This window comes from Curcuma longa, unplaced genomic scaffold, assembly GCF_044706935.1.
Source record: "Curcuma longa cultivar G26 ecotype Majalengka, Jawa Barat unplaced genomic scaffold, ITB_CL_G26_1.1 contig_28120, whole genome shotgun sequence".
In the NCBI taxonomy this organism is placed as follows: Eukaryota; Viridiplantae; Streptophyta; class Magnoliopsida; order Zingiberales; family Zingiberaceae; genus Curcuma; species Curcuma longa.
In genome coordinates, this window is record NW_027433625.1 from 1 (window position 1) to 12,563 (window position 12,563).

Below are 12,563 nucleotides of genomic sequence, written 5' to 3' on the forward strand. Positions count from 1 at the left end.
AGGTACGCTTTAGGGAAATTTATTATCCTTAATAATTTTACAATTACAACTATAGAGATTGCATATCATAATTAAGTCTACCATATATTGTACAATTACAACCATATGACTCCTCTGAAGCTGGTTAAAATATATGGAAAAGGAAAACTTAATGTAATAAATCTATTTACTAATTAATCGTGTAAATAGTATCTTCTTTTACAGCAATTGTGCCTAATTGATATACCAGATCCAGATTCTTTTCGCTTCCTTGGTATTCTTTAATTGTACTTATATCAGATATCATGCAATGGCTTATACTATAGCTTATACTTTTCCTTTCTATTCAATTGCTGATTTTTCACAAAAAAAAATTCAGAAGTATGTTGCCCTAGTTTTAAAACTAATGCAAAAGTACGCTGTCCTCCAGCAGTCCACCTCATATAACATCAAATGAAGCAAGTGTGATGCCCACAAAAATCAAGCGTCGAACAACCAATTATAGTGTCAATCATTGGAAATGTATCACTACCCATGGGCACAAAGGGCTTGATGTGTTGCTTCCTTAGGTGGAAGTGAGCATCCTTAGTTAATTGTGGTGGGGTTCACAATGACTGATTTAGATTGATGACAAGCAAGCAACAACTACAGGCAATGGTTTCGGCAGTAGTTGTTGAGCAACAATGGTAGTCACTAGTTTCACAAATTACCAATTAGCTTTTATGAACTATCACAAAAGTTGATTATTAAAGAGTACTACGCAACAAAAAAATACCTATAAATCTGTTTATTTAGTTTACTTCATGTGAGAAATGTGCTAGAAAAATGTCAGCTATATAAATAAGTTTAATGATACAAAATGAATGGTGAAATTACTAGATAAATAAAATCAAAAATTAAAATATTTAAAAGAAAATTAGTGTAACTCCAACAGAAGACAATAAGCCGAATAAATTGAGACAGTACAGATATGAGCAAAGACTATTAATAGACTTTATAACTATAATAATTGAATTAGAGTAGAAGGCACAATGGGTTGAGAGAAATCAAAGAAAACTTTAGCTAATGTAATAAAAATGATTCATTTAATTTGAATATTGCTAGTAATAAAGCCTTCCAAAGTGCTCAATTAAAGAATAAGATTCATATGGCTGCAAAATAGTTAGGGCACGCTTAATATAAAATGAATAGCAAACATCAAATCAATGTAACAAAAAGAATCAATGAATGATTGTACAGAGACTTGAATTAACGCTATGACAAAAAGAATAAACAACAAAAAATTGAACTTATATAGTACTCACAATGGAAGCATATGATTTCTTTGGCATGTCTCCTCGGGCAGCAACAGGACTTGGTTCAGCCACCATCACTGGAGTAATAGTTGGAACTTTGTTAATCACATCAGCTGTAGGTTCTTCATCTTCAATGACAAGGCCATTTTCTGAAGGCTTATAGAGTTCCTCCTCATTTGAAACCTCATCATCTACCGAGACAGTTTGATCTAGAGCATGCTCCTCTTGTTGTGGGGGAAGAGCTGCAGGTCAAAAGCAACGGCTTCATATTTTTTGAATCAAACAATAAAACCTATGGCACGACTGGCGGGTTATCAAGACAGACCTTCCTCTCCAGCATGCGGTTCGGCATTACAATTCGCCAGGCCCTGGCTTACCTGCTGGTGTTCAACCTCTTCCACGAATCTGAATATGTCATTCAACACAAAGAAACCTATATCCTGGGGAGCAAGGAAGAAAGACTGGATGAAGCTTCTCTTGACATTGTCCTCCCCTATCAGATACCCAGTCACAAGCACAGTCACCCCGCGGCCAAGAGTTTCTTGCGAGTCCACGGTCTTCATCTCAGCTCTAACATGACCAATCGACAACAATACCTTCTGGTTGATCGCCTGCATCCCGTCCCACAATAAATTCAAGAGGGAAAAAAACCAACTTCTTGGTTGCTCACCTCACTGGGGGTGACCAAAATCATGCCACCATGGTCATCTGGTCGGCCAAGCTTGCTGCTTTCCTGGTAGAATCGATGCACCATATCAGGCGAGTGCTGGAGAATATTATAGTACCGATCAACGAACGCCCTGCCCACCTGAATCACCAGCCATCATGTCAGACGACCGCACCAACAAAAAGCAATGCTAAAAAAAACATCAAAAGAGAAAGAAAGAGGGAGACGAGTTCGCTACCACTTCGGCGGACAGCGGAGATCTTTCAACGCCGGACGGCTGGGCTGCCATTTGGCCTCGCTCGCCGGTGGCCGTCGGCCTCCCTCTTCTAGGGTTTGGGTTCGATGCGCCATTAGCGAGGAAATGTTATTTACGATCATGCCCCTTTATGCCACGTGTAACCATCTCTGCTAAATCGGCAAATATATATATTTATTTCCTCATTTAGAAATAGCCACGGTGGAATGTCCTACGTGGCAAGTGGGTCCCACCATCTCTTGGGCCAATAGCGAGGCGGAGCCACAAGATTGCGTCCCTTATCGCCGCAACAGCTCACGAACGCCACAAAGCTGCGGAGCTGAGCGAAATGCCAACCTCAACGACCTCCACTCCATCTCCTCCTCTGCTCCATGGCGTCCCTACCTTCTCTCGCCGTCGGCGGCGCCACCCTCCACAGGCTCGACTCCGACCCCCGGAAGCTCCTCCCGGCGTCCGCCGTCCCTCTAGAAAAGGTACCGCTCATCCCCTCCTCCCCGGCACAAAAACATTCTAATTCCGACGATTTGGGGATAAAGATTTCATTTTGATGCAGAAATTGGCTTACCAGAGAAGCCCTCCGGCGCAGGAAGGCGTCATGGAGGCCTCGGCGCCGCCTCTCGACGCGCAGGAAGCTCTCGCTCTGCTGAGAGATCGGACCGCCGTCGAGTCCGCCTTCTACGTTCCCCTTCTGCAGCGGTGCGTCGAGACCAAGTCACTTCCCGACGCCGTCGTCGTCCATGCTCACATTATGAAGACCGGCTTCCATCAAGAGGCCTTTCTGTCGACGTCCCTCGTCAATTTGTACATGAAATGTGGCGCCACGGAATCCGCTCTCAAGGTGTTTGTCAAATTGCCCCGCAGAAATGTCGTCGCTTGGACGGCGATGATCACCGGCTACGTTCACAATTCTCAGCCCGCTAACGCGATCGGAGTGTTTCTTCACTTACTTGAATCGGGGTGCTTTCCGACGCACTTCACGATTGGAGCTGTTCTGAGCGCATGCTGCGCTCTCAATTCGATCGAGATCGGTAAACAAGTTCATGGCTATGTGATTAAGTATGGGGCTGAGTCTGAAACAAGCATGGGCAACTCACTTTGCAGCTTGTATTCCAAATGCGGAAGCTTTGATTCTTGTTTGAAAGTGTTTGAAAGAATGCCCAACAAGAATGTGATTTCTTGGACCACGGCCATCTCATCTTGCGGTGACAATGGCGATCCAGAATTGGGTCTGAGTATCTTCGCCGATATGCTCTCCGAAAAGGTCGAGCCAAATGAGTATACTCTGACAAGTGCATTGAGCTTGTGCTGCATGGTTCGGGATCTCGGTCTGGGGAAGCAAATTCACTCTTTCTGCATCAAATTTGGATGTGAGCAGCAGATTCCTGTGAAGAATTCAACCATCTACTTGTATCTGAAATGCGGCAAGATCGATGAGGCAAGAAGATTGTTCGACGAAATGGATAGTGTTAGTCTGATCACTTGGAATGCAATGATTGCAGGCCATGCTCAGAGGATGAATTGGGCAAAAGATGATGTTGAATCCAAACTCAGTGGCTTTGAGGCACTTAAAGTGTTCCATAAACTCAATCGGTCAGGGATGAAGCCGGATCTCTTTAGCTTTTCGAGCATTCTAACCGTTTGCAGCGGCCTTCTGGCCTTAGAGCAAGGAGAGCAGATTCATGCTCAGACCGTCAAGACCGGCTATTTGTCTGATGTCGTCGTGAGCAGTGCATTACTAAACATGTACAACAAATGTGGTTGCATTGAGGATGCAATCAGAGCATTTTTGGAGATGCCCACAAGGACTTTGATATCTTGGACTTCTATGCTCACTGGCTACTCACAGCACGGCCGTCCTAAGGAAGCAATTCAACTCTTCGAGGACATGAGGTCGGCCGGTGTAAGGCCTAACCAAGTCACCTTCGTCGGCGTGCTATCTGCCTGTAGCCACGCCGGCATGATCAATGAGGCTGAGTATTATTTTGACATGATGACAAACGAGTATGGCATCAAGCCTGTTGTGGACCATTATGCTTGCATGATCGATATGTTTGTCAGGCAAGGCAGGTTGGAGGATGCTTTTGCATTCGTAGACAAGATGGATTTTCAACCAAATGAGATCATTTGGTCAATTCTGATCGCCGGGTGTCGAAGCCATGGCAACAAGGACCTAGGATTTTATGCTGCAGACAAGTTGCTGGAGATCAAACCTAAAGGGATTGAGACATATGTGTTGCTACTGAACATGTACATATCGGCAGAGAGGTGGCAGGATGTTGCTAAAGTGAGAAAGCTGATGAATGATGAGAACATCGGAATCATACGAGATCGAAGCTGGATTAGCATCAAAGGTGAAGCTTCTGTCTTCCGAGCCAATGATAAATCACACCCTCAAAGTGCCGAGATGTACAAGTTCTTGGAGAATTTGCTTCACAAAGCAACAAGCTTGGGGTATGTTCCTTACAAAAGTGTTGAGTTTTCAGTCAAGGAGGATGAAGAAAGCTCAATTGGCTCTTCCATCAAGCACCATAGCGAAAGATTGGCCATCGTCTTCGGTATGATCAATACGACCGAAGGTGCAACTGTAAGAGTTGTCAAGAACATCACAATGTGCAGGGACTGCCATAATTCAGTGAAGTTCTTTTCTACAATAACCAAAAGAGAAATCATTGTGAGGGATAGCAAGAGACTTCACCGGTTTACCGACGGCAAATGCTCGTGTGGAGATTTCGGTGCTTTCCTATGATACTAATGGCAAAAGTTCTCATTTTGATACTAGAAACTCCATACTTCCTACCGATTGAAACTTCGATATGTACCCCTTGTTCTTGAGGTTATGTAAATTGTGATTGATTTGCGAAGATGCCGGCCCTGAAATTCTTTTACCTGATCTTGTAACTTCAGTTTACTATGGTGGAATTTGTAGATTGAGCTCCAAGTGGATGTCTTCAAGATTGAGAAAACAATTGTGATGTGTTTGTATTCCAAGTCCCTTAATGTCCTTACTTTAAGCTACCTTGAATGTGTTTACTTGGACAGATATAACAGAGGAGAAAGGAAAGAAAATAAACAAAATGAGAGAGAGAGAGATTTGGTTTATTTGCTTGGAGGGAAAAGGGGGAAGAGTGAGTGAGTAAACATAACTATCTATGAAGTTTGCATATTGCATAAACATGATTAACTATATTTAATTGTTTCTCTAAATCTCTGCCTAAATCTACAAGATAGTAAAATAAAATAATTTATTTCTTTTCTTTTCATTGGAACTTTCTCCAAGTAAACACATGATAAACATATCATAGCTTTCTGGACCTGGTTGATTTGGTTATTATAAGACAAACTTGTTGAAGTGGACAAGAGTCGAATCTCTACGAAGCCGATACAATGTCCTTCCTCGTAGTGGCCAACTGCAGCTTCTCGATTTACCTCTTCACATATGATCCTGGAACTGATCGTGTGGGGTTGTTGGGGTGGTGGATTCCACCTTTTACTGAAATGATAAATATATCATAAATATTTAAGACAAATAATGTGCATAACTTAACAATTTATTAACTAGCTAAACAACATTATACTTTATAAACAAAATTATAAATTTAAAATCTTATAATAATTACTAATTTTATTAATTTTTTTTTAATGATAATTCAAGTGTTGAAGCTTCGTCAGTCGAACTAATTTTAGAGGTGTCTAAGGTCTTCTAGTTTATTTATTGAGTAAATTTAAAGTAGTAGTTTTTTTCATAATTTACCTATGAGATAAATTTAGAGCACAAATTTATGTACACTCAAAAGTCAATCGTCATCATATTCATTCTATTTAATATTTGAATCAAGATCTTGTTATTGTTACTATGAGTGCTTTATCACATTCCATTAACACTTTTTTTTTTGATAATTAAGATATCCAAACCCTTATAGACCCCTAGTTCGTCCACCCGATAAATTCAAAAGTGTAACATCTTAGTTGATATTTAAATTGTGAATACTTCAACAAAATATAGAATCTACTACCTCAACAACTTCACACAATCGGTCCTACGATCATATATAAGGAGATAAATTGAAAAGTTACAATTAATTACTACGAGGGAGAAAATTGTAATACTTGATTAAACTGCTAAATGCCATTAACTTCATTTGATGGAATGGTATAATCAATCATCAAACCCTAATAAAATATTATGAACATGTTTATTTGATTAATAAAATGATTAAGAATTGGTAAATTTTAAAGGGCATTTATGTTTACAAAAATCGTTAGAATATTTTAAAAAGTGTTAATTTACTATTTCTTTTAAAATTTCTAAAACTATTTTTTTTAGAGATAAAAATATTTTTAAAAAATTATATCTAAAATTTGTATGCCTAAATATAATTGACACAAATTAAATTCAAGGTAATCGTCTGAGAACTTGTGTTGGATATGAGCTCATAAGTATAATTAAGCTTTAATCGTGCTCGATAAGCTAAATCGATCGATTCGATCCAATCCGATCCGATTCACCCCTCCAAAACTACTAGGGATTCCAATTAAATTTGTACCGTTGATCATGAAATCAACGCATGGCTGCCACGGAATCCTACGGCTGGGATTAATTGCTATATTATCAAAATACCGGGCGATGCATAGGCGATATTTCCGCGATGATTACTATAAATAGGACATGAAGGGCAGCCCTGAGAGGAACTTGTGATCTCCGGACTCCAGGTCGAGCATTGGCTCCGAGAGCGCGGCGAGCCGGCGACGGCGCCATCGGCGATCTACTTGAGAACTTTCTACCATGGCGCTTTCGAAGCTTACAATCGTCCTTGGAGCAGGTACTCTTTTTTCATCTATATCTCTCATCAGCGGGGTTCTCCGTGTCTCTCATTGGATTAACGCGAGAATTTGCCCTTGGCCCAGAGGATCGGGTGAATTCTTAACGACGACGAATGTAATAGCATACTTAAAGTAGCATTTTTTGGTAGCAAGAACAAGAGTATCTCTTAAAAAAACATTTTTATGGGGATGATTTTAGTAGGAAGAACTTAATATATCAGTTAAAGTGGGCTTTTTTTTCTTCCTTTTTTACTTTAAAGCTTGTTCATTGAAAAGGTTTGCTGAAGTTGTTTCTGCAGATATTACAGTGTGTTGTTTCAGTGCGTTATGCAGTAAGAGTAGCATTGCAAATTCCATGCATTACTCAATAGGTCTTCATACATAAGTTGATTGTAAATAGAATAAGATCAATTTGTTTCTCTTGCGTGTGAGAGGTATATATGTACATCTATGCTTCATCTTAAGGGCTGAGTGTTAGAGGTATTATTAGATTAATAGGGCTATTGGTCAAGAGGAACTAGTCCTACACTAGTAGTTCCAGATTTAGAGTTTTATCATGAGATTATATATATCCAATTCCCCAATTCCTACGATATGAATTGGTTGTTTTGCAGGTATAATTGGGTCTGTGCTCTCAAAGAATGGGCAATTACCTGATGTTACAAGACTTTTTTCTGGTGCTTTTAAGGTAATCCTCCAAACTCTACTCTATTTGGAACAGTGACCAGCTCGTCCTTGTCTAACTATTTGTATTTTTTTTTTTCTAACAGATTGTCACAATGCTTTCGCAACAAGATAAAAATGGCACCCGATCCACAAGCAAGACACAATCAGATTTTCTGTTAGCTGAGGTTAATATGCCACGCTTATAGTGTCACTAGATCATGTTTGTAGTTATAAGCACTTCCAGTGTTGCAACTTGCATAATTCTCAGTTATATCTGTATGTTGGATTTTGGTCCTTGAAGGTAAACAATTAATGCTTGAAAGTTGAATGGAAATTTTACCACAGTCCCACCCTAAATACTATATAACATGCAGTGAAACAATCACTATGGGTGACAAATTCATTCTATCTAACTTGGAACATTAGCAATGTAAAATGGTTGTAGTGTAGCTATTTGGTTAGGAAATCCAAATTTACATTGGGATCATTTGCAGAATCACTATCATGGATCGTCCTCATATTCAGATGTCCTTTGAATGAACGAAATAGGATTTCAATTATTTGAAGACATCTGTGCATTTGACTGCCCTTTCTAATTGATAAAATTTCGAAGTTGGTTGAGTTGTCCTTTTTTCAGTACATGGAAAGAGTATTGCGAAGTAGGAAAAAAATATTATCTACAGATTAGAAGTTGCTTTAAAATTTGTCTTTAAGGGAAACCAATTACAAAAGATACGCTGATGCATGAACAGCATATGGGCTCTTGATGGAATTGTCAGCTTTCTAGTATGAAAATTTTCAATTGGTCTAATTGCTCAAAGATAAAAAAAATTGGATTGGTCTATCATGACCATAATTTCTATCTGTATATAGTTAATTTGCAATTTTGTTGACGGTGTGCTAATGTTTACAGGTTAATGCTCTGAGGGAGCAGTTACAAGTTTTGGCTAAATCAAGATCAATTACAGTCATAACTGGTTCAGGATCAGGTTTTTTACATTCCTCATTACTTGTAGATGATGCACATCAGTGAAAAATGTACTTTTTACCATTACAGTCTGTTTGTATGTTGCACTGTCAAAAACCATGTCTTTAATATTTAGTTGATTCCATTTTGTGAATGCACACTCTCTCATGCATTCACACACGTAAAACTATCCCTTGTTGAACTTTTACTGCTTTTCCATAGTTATATTGCCTTTGCTTATCTCCATGTTCAGTATAAAAGATTGCTTTAAAGACAATGGGGAGTCCTGTTCAACATGAAAGACCGTGTGGCTCATGCCATCACCTGTACTGATGTTGTTATGCTCATCATCCTTCTCTGTTGTTGACTACACACATCAGCAATGTATACTTGGTTGGATGAAGGACATAGTCTTGTGGATTTCTAGGTTGAGAAAAAATGAGAGCAAGACTGGGGAGACCACAAGCATGTTCCTCATGTCAACATCCTCCCCCTCAATAAGGAGCAAATTAGAAACTCTGACCATAGTAGAGAACCCCCTTTGGATCCAAGTTAATAGAGAAAATTGTATTGCACTGATTCATGTACAATTATTAACCCTGTCAGCTATTGTTTGATTTTCCCTAACTATGTAGTTTTGTTTTCATCAATTATTTCAAACAATTCATTCTGTTGACATTTCAATGCAAATTGCAGGTTCTGGAAGATTTGGCGTTGCAACTGTCATTGTTATTGGAACTCTTGGATATGTCTTCATTTGGTGGAAGGTAAGCTTTCTTGTTTCTTCTCAAGGATGCTAAAGATTAACGCTAAGAATTTCCTTCCGAGATATGCTACCTGATTAAAAGAAGCTGGATGTCATGAGCTTCTACTAAACATTTGAATGATTAGACACTTGGGTTGCAGCATATAATTCGGTCCTTTTATGACAACGGATGCATGCTAATGTCCTTTGATTTGTCGAACCAATTCACTCAACATGGTTCGTTACTAGCTAGATGAGTTTATAGCCTGTTTTGCTTCTAGTTAGTGGTTTCTGTTGTGGCTGTACCACTTACGATTCATTCGTAGGGGCAGGATCTTCATAGCACATAGACAATGCCAAGATTAATATTTTATTTGAAGGTTTGTGTTTGTTTCAAGTCCCTAAGATCCTTTTTCTTATTTTAGAATAAACAGAAGTATGATATTCTAAATCTGGATGTTGTGCCTGATTTTTTTTTGTAGGATTTAGAGTATCAAACTTTACTTTATTCATTATAGATTAATGTTAATTGAAGTTAATTACATTATGGTTATCCTCAGCTAGTACTATGAAATGTTATGCACCACCTTAAATGCAAATTCCTGACCTTGACTCTCTGTACTGCCTTAAATATACTATCCATTGGTACTAATGTCTACTTTGGATGGTGAGCTTGTCATTCTGTCTATAGACAATCACAGGTTTACCTGACACAATTGTCGTCTCTGTCTTATAAATTAGTAGTATGAGAAAAAGTTCATAACAAGTTGACCAAATGAACAAATCAAGGTTATATGACTGAGTCGCAGTTGGATGGTAGGAATCTGAGAAAAAGTTTAGCGGTAGATGAGGGCCTAATATGATTCTCCTTCAGAAACAGATTGTGTCGAAGGTTTAAATGCCCAAGTCAAATAGATTAGTGAATGGGAGATTACGTTCAGTTATTCTTGCCTTGAGATTAGTTTCTCAATCAAATTTTTTGTTTATTTTTGCAAGTTGTTGAATGATGTCTGAAACTTTTGAATATTACGTTTTCCTCCTAATAACCTTACAATATGATATGTATGTTTCTAAATTTGATCAGCAGGATATTTCAATAACTCATTTATTTGTTGCAAAATTATCCGTGGTTTGAATCAATTAGTATTTGAAGTGTATTCTCCATTCTTGACCTAGAAAAATAAATGCTAATATTCTCACTGCTTAGGGATGGAAACTTTCAGATATGATGTTTGTGACACAGCGTTGCTTCACTGAATCTCGCAATTGCGTTGGCCGGCAGCTAGATGTTCTATCATCGTCTATTGCAGTATGTCTTTTGTTTGAAATTTGTTCTTAATCTTATCTAACTACCAATAGGCCTTTTCATTTTGATATGCTTTGAATTATAAATTCTATGGAAAGAACATGTATATTTTTTATTGATGAGTCAGTGATTATGTATGCTTGTGATCGAATTTAATCGTGATAGAGAAATGTAATAATATTGTTGCCTATACTTTGGTGGCAACTCCTCCTCTACTTGAAAACATATGGAAAACCCAACTTATTGAAAATTAAAATGATTAGTACTAAAAAAATCCTATCTACATGTTATGTGGCAATCGATCAAAGTGTGAAGTAGAGGCAATATGGGTAAACACTCATAAGAGACAACTGATCTAATGTGGTTTTGAACACATAAGATCAAAATCCACTAAACCACTCCTTGGCTAGGTAATGAAGCAAGCACATACAAACCACCCGAGTAAGGATATGAGCTATGGGAGCTCAACAACACAAAAAAATCTAGATCCCTTCTAGAAAAGCTTCAAGACAAACAAACACATTTGGATCTCCTCTAGAACCCCCAAAGAATATGTCAACAAATATAAGAGAGCTATATATAAAAAGGGAAACTTCTTGCATGACTAGTGTATATATGGAGAAAAATTTTCAATTGTCATCTTCCGCATCTTGACTTAATAATCTGCTGTTTGATAGGTTGCCACACGACACTTCACGTCAAAGATTAATCAGGTAGATAAGAACTTGCAGGAGTGCAAGGAGCTTACAGTTGCAACCAAATATGAGGTTAGACATTATAGCTTTCATAGTCTTTCAATCGATAATCATGCTCATCTCCATTATGTTTCTGTAGGTGGCAGAGCTAGATAAGGACTTGAATTTGTTTCATACTGATTTGAAAACTTTCCAGCGTGATGCTCAGGATCTGGTAGTTACTGTCTATTTTGTTTTGTAAAATTATCTTAAGCATAAGGAAATCAATTCTCGAAGATCACACACTGATATCTGAACTCTGTCATGCATCAGGATACAAAGTTTGAACGGATTGAAGGAACTGAGGCATGCATCCTTTTTTTTTTATCTGTTGGTTTTTCAACTGTTATCTGATTCGGTGAAAACATATTGCATTTTAGGAAAAGAAATCTAGAGGAGTCTATGATCTTTGCAAAGTCGCCAAGCGCTTAGAGGAAGAGAGAAATAAAAGAATCTTAGAGCAAGAGATCAGAAATAGAAAGCTTGTAGAACAAAACAGAAAAAAGGAACTTATTCAGGCAAGAAACTTCATTAACTCTCTATTTTGTATTTGAATGCTTATTTCATGTTGCGATAATTTGGCATTGATCTCGTTAACTAGATTAACCTATTAAGCTTCCAAATCAGTATGAACCAAAGTTACTTAGATTTTACATAAGCACATATGTCTAATTAACCAAAGTTACTTAGATTTTAGTTCTGCTATTTCGCTATTGCATCTATTAATGCTTTCTTACCCCGAAACCAGGCTATCTCTTCAACACCTTTGTCGATCGAACCTGCGACATCCTCAGAATCAAAACCAGCACCATCAGCTTCATCATATACAGCTCTTGCGAACCGTAGGGTGAGCATTGTTCATGTTAGTGTTAACTTCTTATTGTTACCCAACTGATATCGAAACTAACCTGATGCCCCTCCAGGTAATGCGTTCGACAACCATTATATCTGTTTCAGGCCTAAAGGTTTGCATCTTCATCTCTTCCTTTTGTGCGTAGGCTGTCTTTTTCAGTCGTGAAGTTTTTGAAAGAAAATTTAAATCGTGCATATAGAATCGGTATAGTTATCGGCACCGTGTGCCATAGTAATGGTGGAATAGATCTTGATCAAATAGAGAGGAGGTATAG

The 12,563-nt window shown here is 38.4% G+C and overlaps 3 protein-coding genes across 3 annotated transcripts; 2 read left to right on the forward strand and 1 right to left on the reverse strand.

Moving 5' to 3' along the window:
- Window positions 1-1,283: 1,283 nt before the first annotated feature.
- LOC141819172 (nuclear transport factor 2-like) lies at window positions 1,284-2,257 on the reverse strand (the record flags this gene model as incomplete). Its single annotated transcript, XM_074706516.1, has 4 exons — window positions 2,180-2,257; window positions 1,945-2,082; window positions 1,600-1,885; window positions 1,284-1,516 (listed from the first exon to the last, which is right to left on the reverse strand). Coding segments are annotated over exons 1-4 (708 nt in total), but the record flags the coding sequence as incomplete, so codon positions are not given.
- Window positions 2,258-2,568: 311 nt separating this feature from the next.
- On the forward strand, window positions 2,569-5,185 carry LOC141819173 (putative pentatricopeptide repeat-containing protein At3g13770, mitochondrial). The gene is made up of 2 exons (XM_074706517.1): window positions 2,569-2,670; window positions 2,751-5,185. The coding sequence occupies exons 1-2, from the start codon at window positions 2,569-2,571 to the stop codon at window positions 4,941-4,943; spliced, it is 2,295 nt and encodes a 764-aa protein (XP_074562618.1). The 3' UTR covers window positions 4,944-5,185.
- Window positions 5,186-6,980: 1,795 nt separating this feature from the next.
- Window positions 6,981-12,401, forward strand: LOC141819171 (uncharacterized; the record flags this gene model as incomplete). Its single annotated transcript, XM_074706515.1, has 12 exons — window positions 6,981-7,017; window positions 7,633-7,706; window positions 7,789-7,869; window positions 8,598-8,673; window positions 9,348-9,418; window positions 10,604-10,705; window positions 11,380-11,469; window positions 11,537-11,611; window positions 11,710-11,742; window positions 11,817-11,954; window positions 12,185-12,283; window positions 12,360-12,401. Coding segments are annotated over exons 1-12 (918 nt in total), but the record flags the coding sequence as incomplete, so codon positions are not given.
- Window positions 12,402-12,563: the final 162 nt, after the last annotated feature.